The 12,247-nt window shown below is 42.2% G+C and overlaps 1 protein-coding gene across 2 annotated transcripts in view; it reads right to left on the bottom strand.

Moving 5' to 3' along the window:
- Nucleotides 1-12,247, bottom strand: part of ASCC1 (activating signal cointegrator 1 complex subunit 1) — a 121,892-nt gene that overhangs the window by 98,874 nt on the left and 10,771 nt on the right. For both annotated transcript variants that reach the window (XM_017854584.1, XM_017854583.1), the window contains exons 3-4: nt 9,814-9,911; nt 3,557-3,735 (exon numbers count right to left, since the gene is read on the bottom strand). In XM_017854584.1, the coding sequence (XP_017710073.1) occupies nt 3,557-3,735; nt 9,814-9,911 (277 nt within the window). The remainder of the gene's footprint in view (nt 1-3,556; nt 3,736-9,813; nt 9,912-12,247) is intronic.

The raw sequence follows: 12,247 nt of genomic DNA, 5'->3' as shown, positions 1-12,247 counted from the left end.
AAAAATTAAAAAAAAAAAAAAGAATTCATAGACATGTATACCCCAAAAAAGTCCATTTTAATTATAATAATTTTGAAGATAAAATTGAAAAAATTTAATTCTTCAGAGGATAACTGGTTAAATAGGTGTTTAAAAAGTTACAGTCTTATCTCTTACTGCATATCAAAACATAAAACATATTCTAAATGAACTAAAAAGCTAAATGTAAATTATGAAATAATACTGATCTTTTTTTTTTTTTTTTTTTGAGACAGAGTCTCATACTGTCACCCAGGCTGGAGTGCAGTGGGGTGATCTCTGCTCACTGCAAGCTCTGCCTCCCGGGTTCAGGTCATTCTCCTACCTCAGCCTCCCGAGTAGCTGGAACCACAGGCACCCACCACCATGCCCAGCTGATTTTTCTTTATTTTTTTTTTTTGTAGAGACGGGGTTTCACCATGTTAGCCAGGATGGTCTTGATCTAGAGACGGGGTTTCAACATGTTGGCCAGGATGGTTTCTATCTCCTGACCTCGTGATCCACCCACCTTGGCCTCCCAAAGTGCTAGGATTACAGGCGTAAGCCACTGCGCCCAGCCTGATCTTCTTAATATATACGATGCTCCTACAAATAAATTTTTAAAAAGAACACTCCCAGAGAAAAATGGGTCAAGACATGAATAAACAGAGTTAAGTAAAGGAAAACGCTTTATCTCACAAATAATTGAATAAATAAACAGTAAAGCAATGAGACAGTACTTTTTGTCAACTGAAATACAAAAAAAAAAAAAAAAAAAAAAAAAAAAAAAAAAAAAAAAAAAACTTTAAAAGAATGATAACATCCAGTATTGGCAAAGTGGGAAAGGAAACCTAAAGAAAACTCTAGTTTGGAGCATAAAGTGCTACAAGATTTCCTGAAGGTAATCTGGATGTCTATACATTATCGAAAAATTCATACACATACACATAAACTGTTTTTTCACTTCCAGGAATTGAAGTAAAATAACCCACTAGTGCAGAAAAATGTATTCAGCATACACATAACAAAATACAAATTTAAAAAGTTAAATAATCATATATCCATATAATAGAACAGTAAGCAGGCATTACAAAACCAAGTCACCCGAACAGTTAATGAAATCAGATTTTTTGTGTGTTTTTTGTTTGTTTTTTGTTTTTGAGATGAGTTTCATTCTTGTCACCCAGGCTGGAGGGCAATGGCGCTATCTCGGCTCACTGCAACCTCCGCCTCCCTGGTTCAAGTGATTCTCCTGCCTCAGCCTGCTGAGTAGCTAGGATTACAGGTATGCGCCACTATGCCCGGATAATTCTGTATTTTTAGTAGAGACGGGGTTTCTCCATGTTGGTCAGACTGGTCTCAAACTCCTGACCTTGTGATCGACCTGCCTCAGCATCTCAAAGTGTTGGTATTACAGGCGTGAGTCACTGCACCCAGCCCAGATTATGTTATTTCAGTCATCACCGATCACTGCTATAATTTCCTACTTGTTTTCCAAATTAAAGGTATAAGATTTAGGTTTTGTGGGGTTTTTTAGGTTTTGTGGGGGTTTTTGTGGTTTTTGTTGTTGGGTTGTTTTTTGCGACAGGGTCTGGCTCCATTGCCCAGGCTGGAGTGCAATAATACAATCTCAGCTCACTGACACCTCCACCTCCTAGGCTTAAGCCATTCTCCCACCTCAGCTCCCAAGTGGCTGTGACTAGAAGCGCACACCATCATGCCTGGATAATTTTTGTATTTTTTGTAGAGACAGAGTTTTGCTGCTATGTTGCCCAGGTTGGTCTCAAACTCCTGAGCTCAATCTGCCTGCCTCAGCCCTCCAAAGTGTTGCAATTAGAGGCATGAGCCACCAAGCAAGCCAAGATTTAGGTCTTTCTTCAACAACAAAACAATGTTCATGGTAGAATGATTATGTTTTCAAAGAAAGCTGAATACAAGATTATATACAAGCTAAATTTTATTTTATTTTTTTTAGACGAATTTTCACTCTTCTTCCTTACGCTGGCATGCAATGGTGCGATCTTGGCCTACTACAACCTCCGCCTCCCGGGTATAAGCAATTCTCCTGCCTTAGCCTCCCGAGTAGCTGGGATTACAGGCATGCGTCACCATGCCGAACTAATTTTGTATTTTTAGTAGAGACGGGGTTTCTCCATGTTGGTCAGGCTGGTCAGTCTCAAACTCCTGACATCAGGTGATCCGCCCGCCTCAGCCTCCCAAAGTGCTGGTATTACAGGCCTGAGTCACCACACCCAGCCTAAATTTTATTTTTAAAATGTATGTGAGTGGGCCAGGCATAGTGGCTCACACCTGTAATCCCAGCACTTTGGGAGGCCAAGGAGGGCGGATCACCTGAAGTCAGGAGTTCGAGACCAGCCTGACCAACATGGAGAAACCCTGTCTCTACTAAAAATACAAAATTAGCCAGGCTTGGTGACACATGCCTGTAATCCCAGCTACTCAGGAGGCTAAGGCAGGAGAATTCCTTGAACCTGGGAGGCAGAGGCTGCGGTGAGCTGAGATGAGTCATTGCACTCCAGCCTGGGAAACAAGAGTGAAATACTGCCTCAAAAAAAAAAAAAGTATGTGAGTGTACAGACACATTGATACACACACATATATAGTAATGATGTAACAGCATCTCTCAGTAGTGGAATTATGGATGATTTTTTATTAATCTTTTCTGTATTTTCTGAATTTTCCATAATAAACACATATTGCTTTCATACATTTTTTTGAATCAATATACATTTTTAAAAATCAACTAATTGATATCCAAAATGAGTTTAAAACTTGTTTTCTAATCTGGATTATCTGCTATTATCCTGGTCACAAGCATTTCACTGTTATCTAAGTATGGCAATTCTACATGCAAATTTGTCTTTTAGTTACTAATCCCAAATGAGCCATGACTGCCCAAAGGCAGAAGATCTACAGATAATGGCATCTCATTAACATTACCACCCAAAAGATGCAGAATAGTGTGTCTATTAGGATGAGCATTTTGTGTCTTAAATTCTTTTTTTTTTTTTTTGAGATGGCATCTCACTCTGTTTCCCAGGCTAGAGTGCAGTGACACGATCTTGGCTCACTGCTTGGCTCACTGCAACCTCCACCTCCCAGGTTCAAGCAATTCTCCTGCCTCAGCCTCCCAAGTAGCTTGGATTACAGGCATGCACCACCAGGCCCCGCTAATTTTTTTTGTATTTTTAGTACAGACGGGGTTTCACCATGTTGGCCAGGTTGGTCTCGAACTCCTGACCTCAAGTGATCTGCCTACCTCGGCCTCCCAAAGTGCTGGGATTACAGGCGTGAGCCACTGCGCCCGGCCCGATATGTGCTAAATTTTTTTAAAGACATTTCTGTAATATACAGAAACTTATGAGCTGATATGTCCATACACTTTTTTTTCAGTTCAATATTATACGAAGTCATAAGAAATAGTTATCTTTTTTGTTGGGGGAAGAAGTATAACTCCCTACTGTTTGATTTATGAACCATTTTGTATTCTTTTATATTTAACTTTTTTTTTTTACCTTCTTGTTTTGTTTATGCTTACCATGGAGCACTTCGCCAGTACTTCCTCCTGGAATCTCAGGAATCCTTCCTGAACCTCAACTTCATTGAGGAAAAAGGCAAGGAAGTGAGTGAAGGGCTGCTTTCTTCTAAAAGTGTCCAAAAGAACATCAATCCGTGTTCGGGCTGAAATTACACCATTTCGATGCTGGCCAGTGATTACTGTAAACAAAGAACAAAGGGTAAACATGCTCAAGGACCCCCAAATGCTTACAAAATATGGGACCTCTTGATACTGTCATCTCTGAGAAGCTAAAGCAGTTCTGAATGCATATATGAATCTAAACAGGGGACAATAACAAAGAAAACTGCTAATTAATTCAATGTAAACAGAATGAGGCTTAAAAATAGAATACCCTTAAGACAGCATATAAAGTAGAAAAATGAATTCAAATACTACAAAGCAAACCCCTGCTGACAGGAATGTAAAATGGTGTAGTCACTATGAAAAAGTTTGGTAATTCCTTAAAAGTTGAACACAGCTGGGCGCGGTGGCTCACGCCTGTAATCCCAGCACTTTGGGAGGCTGAGGTGGGCAGATCACTTGAGGTCAGGAGTTCAAGACTAGCCTGGCCAATATGGCAAAACCTCGTCTCTACTAAAAATACAAAGATTAGCTGAGCGTGATGGCACATGTCTGTAATCCCAGCTACTTGGGAGGCTGAGGAACAAGGATGGCTTGAATCAGCGAGGTGCAGGTTGCAGTAAAATGAGATCGAGCCCCTGCACTCCAGCATGGGCGACAGAGCTAGACTCTGTATCAAAAAAAAAAACAAAAAACAAAAAAAGTTGAACATATACTTCCCATATAATCCAGAAATTCTACCCTTAGGGATACCCAAAATAAGTAAAAACAGAGAAAGAAAAAAAGGAAAGGAAAGGAAGAAGGAAAAGAAAGGAAAGAAAAGGAAGGAAGGGAAGGAAGGAAAGAAAGAAAAGAAAGAAAGAAGGCAAGGCATGCTCACGCCTGTAATCCCAGCACTTTGGGGCAAAGGCCAGAGCAGGAGGATTGCCTGAGGACAGGAGTTCCAGACAGCCTAGGCAATTTACTGAAACTCTGTCACTACAAAAAAAAAAAAAAAAAAAAAAAAAAAAAAAAAGCTTCTGAGGTTCCATTGCCTGAGATGTCAAAACAGACAAGACCAGATCCTTGTCTAGAGGATTAAAACCTACTAGATCATTTCCTTCTCTGATTTCTCTAATTTAAGAGACACAAAAGAAATGGATACATGACAGCAAATATCACACCACTGCAACTGCAGACTTGACTTCACATCACAACTCAATTAACTCTAACCAATAAATTTGGTTTTTCTACATACTTTACTTCTGCACAAAATCAATAAGCCAGTTTATTTATTTTATTTTATTTTCGAGACAGAGTCTTGCTCTGTCGCCCAGGCTGGAGTGCAGTAGCGCAATCTCGGCTCACCACAACCTCCGCCTCCCAGGTTCAAGCGATTCTCCTGCCTCAGCCTCCTAAGTAGCTGGGATTACAGGCATGCGCCACCACCGCCTGGCTAATTTTTATATTCTCAGTAGAGACAGGGTTTCACCATGTTGGCCATGCTGGTCTCAAAATCTTGACCTCATGATCTGCCCGCCTCAGCCTCCTAAAATGCTAGGATTACAGGCGTGAGCCACCAAACCCAACTTTGTATTTTTATTTTTATTTTTTGAGATGGAGTCTTGCTCTATCGCCCAGGTTGAAGTGCAGTGGCACGATCTCAGCTCACTGCAACCTCCATCTCCCAGGTTCAAGTAATTCTCCTGCCTCAGCCTTCTGAGTAGCTGGGATTACAGGTGTGTGCCACCATACCTGGCTAATTTTTTCTTTGAGACAGTCTCACTCTGTCACCCAGGCTGGAGTACAGTAGCACAGTCTCAGCTCATTGCAACCTCTGCCTCCCAGGTTCAAGCAATTCTCCTGCCTCAGCCTCCTGAGTAGCTGGGATTACAGGTGCACGCCACCACGCCCTGCTAATTTTTGTTTTTTTAATAGAGGCTGGGTTTCACCATGTTGGCCAGGATGGTCTCGATCTCCTGTCCTCGTGATCTGTCCACCTCAGCTTCTCAAAGTGCTGGGATTACAGGCGTGAGCCACCATGCCTGCCTAGTTTTTATTTTCTCTTCTTTGTTTTTTCTTTTTTTTTGAGACAGAGTCTCGCTCTGTCACCCAGGCTGTAGTGCATTGGCGTGATCATGGCTCCTGGCAGCCTCGACTTTCCCATATCCAAAGATCCTCCCACCTCAGCCTCCCAGGTAGCTGGGACTACAAGCACGTGCCACCACACCCAGCCAATTTTTGTATTTTTTTGTAGAGATGGGGTTTTGCCATGTTGCCCAGGCTGACCTTGAACACCTGGGCTCAAGTGATCCTCCCACCTAGGCCTCCCAAAGTTTTAGGATTACAGGCATGAGCCACCAAGCCTAGCCTGACACACTAGTTTTCCACACTGCAACATTTGTGCTTTCTAAGTTGAAATGGAATCTTTATAGCCTGTCTACCCTTTTCTGGATAAGTTCTGGAATGACTCTAGTATAGTAAAATGGCTAAGGTCTCCAGATTTACACCACGTTATAATTTTACTGCAATAAAAAATATTATATAACTTACTACACAGATAGAAAAAACGGGGAACATATAACAAGTGTTAACAGCAATTATGTTTGGGGTTCATATTATAAGAGACTTCTATTTATAATTTATATATAATTTCTGCAAGCTTTCTCTTTCTTGAAAGCATGTACTAATTTTATAATGAGAAAAAATTAGGGCCGGGAGTGGTGGCTCATGTCTGTAATCCCAGCAACTCTGGGAGGCCAAAGCTGGCTGATCACTTGAGATTGGGAGTTCAAGACCAGCCTGACCAACATAGAGAAACCCCATCTCTACTGAAAATACAAAATTAGCCAGGCATGATGGCGCACGCCTGTAATCCCAACTACTTGGTAGGCTGAGGCAGGAGAATCACTTGAACCCAGGAGGCAGAGGTTGCAGTGAGCCGAGATTGTGCTGAGCCGAGATCGCGCCAATGCACTCTAGCCTGGGCAACAAGAGCGAAACTACGTCTCAAAAAAAAAAAAAAAAAAATAGATGAAGTAAAGTTTAATGCAATTATAAAATGACTTTGGTATTTGTAACTCGAACGTTACAACTTAAGGAAAATAAACTTTTGCACTTATAATTCTAATAAACTGAACATTTACTTTAATAAAAGTCCTTCCAAATGATGTTAAAAGTTCTAATGCTAGAGTTTGCTGACATTACCAAGGAGCTAGAGAAAACTGTCACTGCACTGGTCAATATGGGAGCCCACATGCAGCTAGTTAAATTAATCAGAATTCAGTAAAAGTAAAAATTCAGTTCCTGTCACACTAGCAATATTCCAAATACTCAAAGTCACATGTGACCAGTACCTGACATATACAGCTCCTGTGCTAGACAGCACGGATATAGAACATCCTCACTATCACAGAAAGTTCTTTTGGACAGCACTGCTCTAAAGTCAATGATTGTTTTTTGTGTGTGTGTGTATGACAGGGTCTCGCTCTGTCACCCAGGCTGGAGTGTGGTGGCATGAACACAGCTCACTGCAGCCTCAACCTCCTGGGCTCAAGCGATCCTCCCACCTCAATCTCCCAAAGTGCTGGCCTTACAGGTATATGCCACTGTCCCCAGTCAAGGTGATCATTCTTACATAACATAAAATGAAAAAGTACTTACAATTTTTTCTGCAAAAACAATACAGTCTATTAACAATTATGGAAAATGGGGCTGAGTGCAGTGACTCATGTTTATAATCCCAGCACTTTGGGAGGCCAAGGAGGATCGCTCTGCCCAGGAGTTCAAGGCCAGCCAGGGCAACATAGCAAGACCCCATCTCTACAAAAAAATATTAAAAATTAGCTGGGCATGGTGGCAAGTGCCTGTAGTCCCAGCTACTTGGAAGGCTGAGGGAAAAGTATCGCTTGAGCCAGGAGTTCAAGGCTACAGTGAGCTATAATGGAGCCAATGCACTCTAGCCTGGGCGACATGCTACACTTTGGGAGGCCAAGGCAGGCAGATCGCTTGAGCGCAGGAGTTCAAGACCAGCCTGAGCAATGTAGCAAAATCTTGTCTCTACAAAAAATACAAAAAAATTAGCCAGGTGTGGTGGCACATGCCTGTAGTCCCAGCTATGCAAGGCTGAGATGGGAGGACTGATTGAGTCCAGGAGGTAGAGGCTGCAGTGAGCTGTGATCATGCCACTACACTCCAGCCTGGGCAACAGAGACTCTGTCCCCCAAAAAAATAAAATAAAGGACTAAAAGGCTGGGCATGGTGGCTCATGCCTGTAATTCCAGCACCTTGGGAGGCTGAGGCAGGCAGATCACTTGAGACCAAAAGTTCAAGATCAGCCTGGGCAACATGGTGAAACCCTGTCTCGATAAAAAATAAATAAAATTTTAAATGAATAAAGAAAAGAAAATGGGTTAATGAATTATTGGAGGTTGCTGCACTCTTTGACTTTAAAAGTTCCATCAGCCGGACACAGTGCTCATACCTGTAATCCCAGCAATTCAGAAGGCCAAGGTGGGTGAATCACTTGAGGCCAGGAGTTCAAGACCAGCCTGGCCAACATGGCAAAACCCTGTCTCTACCAAAAAATACAAAATTAGCTGGATTTGGTGGCACACGCCTGTAGTCCCAGCTACTCGGGAGGCTGAGGCAGGGGAATCGCTTGAACCTGGGGAGCAGAGGTTGCAGTGAGCTGAGATTGCACCTCAGCACTCCAGCCTGGGTAACAGAGCAAGACTGTCTCAAAANAATTCCAGCACCTTGGGAGGCTGAGGCAGGCAGATCACTTGAGACCAAAAGTTCAAGATCAGCCTGGGCAACATGGTGAAACCCTGTCTCGATAAAAAATAAATAAAAATTTTTAAATGAATAAAGAAAAAGAAAATGGGTTAATGAATTATTGGAGGTTGCTGCACTCTTTGACTTTAAAAAGTTCCATCAGCCGGACACAGTGCTCATACCTGTAATCCCAGCAATTCAGAAGGCCAAGGTGGGTGAATCACTTGAGGCCAGGAGTTCAAGACCAGCCTGGCCAACATGGCAAAACCCTGTCTCTACCAAAAAATACAAAAATTAGCTGGATTTGGTGGCACACGCCTGTAGTCCCAGCTACTCGGGAGGCTGAGGCAGGGGAATCGCTTGAACCTGGGGAGCAGAGGTTGCAGTGAGCTGAGATTGCCCCCCAGCTCCCCACCCTGGGGAAAAAAGCAAGGATATTTCAAAAAAAAAAAAAAAAAAAAATTCCATCCTTCCAGAATGAGTTTACAGTTTTGTCCTAACAATGCCCCTCACTCAAAGCCATTGTACAACAAAAGCCTATGCCCTTGGTTCACACCAAGGCTTGGTACAGACACTTTCTAACTTGATTTATACTGCTAAACTATTTTTCCTTATCAGAACAGTTATTTGAGTCAAGTTACATTATTTTAATCATTACTCTTATAATTTCCTTTCTGGTCTACAAAATCAAGGGTAAAAAACTGAGAACACAATGGAAAAGGCTGAACTTTATTTCACATTCACTGATCTCATTGATTTTTCTCTAATTCTAACTGGAAACAATTCACAAGTCTATTTCAAAGTACCAAAGCATAAAAAGAAATCTCCTAATATACAGTGAAATCTGGAAGTTTTATTCCATCAATGTATGGTAAAGTGTAAAATTAAGGCCCAGGTACTCAATCAAGATAAGGTTATATAATTCTATATTTCCTCATTTGGGAGATGGGTACTGATAAAACATAAAAAAGCCCACAGCTGGTGGCCGGGCATGGTGGCTCACGCCTATAATCCCAACACTTTGGGAGGCCAAGAGGGGAGGATCACCTGAGGTCAGGAGTTCGAGACCAGCCAGGCCAACATGCAGAAACCCCGTCTCTACTAAAAACACAAAATTAGCCGGTGTGGTGGCGCATGCCTGTAATTCCAGCTACTAGGGAGGCTGAGGCAGGAGAATCACTTGAACCCGGGAAGCGGAGGTTGCAGTGAGCCGAGATCGTGCCACTGCACTCCAGCCTGGGTAACAAGAGCGAAACTCCGAGTCAAAATAAAAAAAAAGAAAAAGCCCATAGCTATAGAACCCCACAGAAAACATAGTTACTAAACCCTGCAGTTGGTTACATTATTCCACAAACATGGAAAAGTGACTTCAAATGTAACTTATATGTACTGAGTCTCACCAATTTCCCCGTCCTCTCCAGGTTTAGGAATGCTAATAGTAGTTTTGGTCTCCATTTCTATTTTCTTCCTAGTGTCCCCTCTCCTTCCAACTATATGCCTGTAACATAAAGAAAAAGTAATTAAAAGAAGATTAAGTCAAAATGTACCAAAATAAAGAACTTCGTCATGTTTAAATCCTTTGGGACTAGAGATACTCCCTTACAGAAAAGTGATTCAGTAAAAGCCCAATATTTGTGGAAGAAATTACAAGTCAACTAGCTTTAGAACATGCTGCATTACAGTCATTGGCAAAATGAGTTTTGGCCCTATAGCCAATTCAATGCATAGATAGAAAAACCATGCCCAACACCCGTTTGCTTCTCAAAATTAGATTTAAAATCTGGGTCTGCAATTCAGTGAAAGAAAAGCGGGCCAGCAGGTACAGTGGCTCACACCTGTAATCCCTGCTACTCAAAAGGCTGAGGTGGGAGAACTGCTTGAGATCAGGAGTTTGAGACCAGCCTGGGCAACACAGTAAGACCCTGTCTCTAAAAAAAATATTTTAGGCTGGCCGCAGTGGCTCACGCCTGTAATCCCAGCACTCTGGGAGGCTGAGGCTGGCAGATCACCTGAGGTCAGGAGTTCGAGACCAGCCTGGCTAACATGGCAAAACCCCATCTCTACAAAAATACGAAAATTAACCCGGCATGGCAACAGGGCGCCTGTAATCCCAGCTACTTGGGAGGCTGAGGCGGGAGAATCACTTGAACCCAGGAGGCAGAGGTTGCAGTAAGCTGAGATTGCACCACTATACTCCAGCCTAGGCAACAAGAACGAGACTCTGTCTCAAAAAACAAAATTTAAAAAAAAATTTTTTTAATAGAAAAATTAGAATATCTGAGGACTCACGGCAACAGTGAGCTACAGCCAACTCTCGACTACCCCATGAAGACGGCACATGAGCTCACAATCCCCATCACTCCCACTTCAATCACTTATTGACTCATTTACATTACTTGCCTGGACTTCCAAGTATAAATATTCTGACAATCCAAAGTTATCTTCTGGAACCCACAGTCATTTGATGTGTTCAAGTGAATGAGACTACTGAATCCCAAGAGAGAAGTTTCAGAGTCTATAAAGCACTAAGAGGCCATCACAGGGCTACAGAGTTAAGAGAAAGAACTCCTTGTCATCAACGTTACTTCAACCTCTATGACTTCAATTACAGTACCCAATACCACGGATGACTATGTCTAAAACTATTGGTTTGTTTGTGCATGGGATAACAAAGCCCAATTATTTCCCTTAGGATCTATTACAGTAAGCCAGTTTTTAAAAATAAGATGTTTAGAAAGTCTGTAATTTCCAAGTGGTTTTCCTTCTGTGGGGATGGAGATTGTAGGGCACCAAACTCTGTCGGGCCTTTGTCTTCCCACCTTACCAATTAGGAGTGCTTTCCATCAGGCTCCAGTTTATTACTATGTGGCTAGTGAACAAGCCTATCACAAAAAACGTGGTTCAAAGTGCTATTCATAATCTAGGCTTCAGCACCTTAGAAAGCAAAGTGGTTGAGGTTTAAAAGGCTTTAGAATCAAACAAACCTTGGAACTCATATAACCACTGTAAGCCTACTTCTTCACTTATCAAAATGAAGTGAGAGGCTGATGCAGAAGGATCCCTTGAGCCCAGGAGTTCAAGGCTATGTTAAGCTATGATCACACCACGGCACTCTGGCCTGGGTGACAAAGTGAGATCCTGTATCTAAAAAAATAAAAATAGGCCAGGTGCAGTGGCTCACGCCTGTAATCCCACACTTTGGGAGGCTGAGGCGGATGAATCACTTGAGATCAGGAGTTCAAGACCGGCCTGGCCAACATGGCGAAACCCCATCTCTACTAAAAATACAAAAATTAACACATGCACACGTATGTTCATTGCGGCCCTATTCACAATAGCAAAGACTTGGAATCAACCCAAATGTCCATCAGTGACAGACTGGATTAAGAAAATGTGGCACATACACACCATGGAATACTATGCAGCCATTAAAAGGATGAGCTTGTATCCTTTGTAGGGACATGGATGCAGCTGGAAACCATCATTCTCAGCAAACTATCGCAAGAACAGAAAACCAAACACTGCATGTTCTCACTCATAGGTGGGAACTGAACAATAAGATCACCTGGACTCGGGAAGGGGAACATCACACACTGGGGCCTATTATGGGGAGGGGGGAGGGGGGAAGGATTGCACTGGGAGTCATACTTGATGTAAATGATGAGTTGATGGGTGCTGACGAGTTGATGGGTGCACCACACCAGCATGGCACAAGTATACATATGTAACAAACCTGCACGTTGTGCGCATGTACCCTAGAACTTAAAGTATAATTTAAAAAAAGAAAATACTAACTACAACTTTTATATAGTTTAATAAGATGTAAACGCAAAC

This window comes from Rhinopithecus bieti, unplaced genomic scaffold (genome assembly GCF_001698545.2).
Source record: "Rhinopithecus bieti isolate Rb0 unplaced genomic scaffold, ASM169854v2 scaffold_36008, whole genome shotgun sequence".
In the NCBI taxonomy this organism is placed as follows: domain Eukaryota; kingdom Metazoa; phylum Chordata; class Mammalia; order Primates; family Cercopithecidae; genus Rhinopithecus; species Rhinopithecus bieti.
The sequence above is the reverse complement of the archived record's forward strand: the minus strand, read 5'-3'. Positions and strand labels throughout refer to the sequence as shown.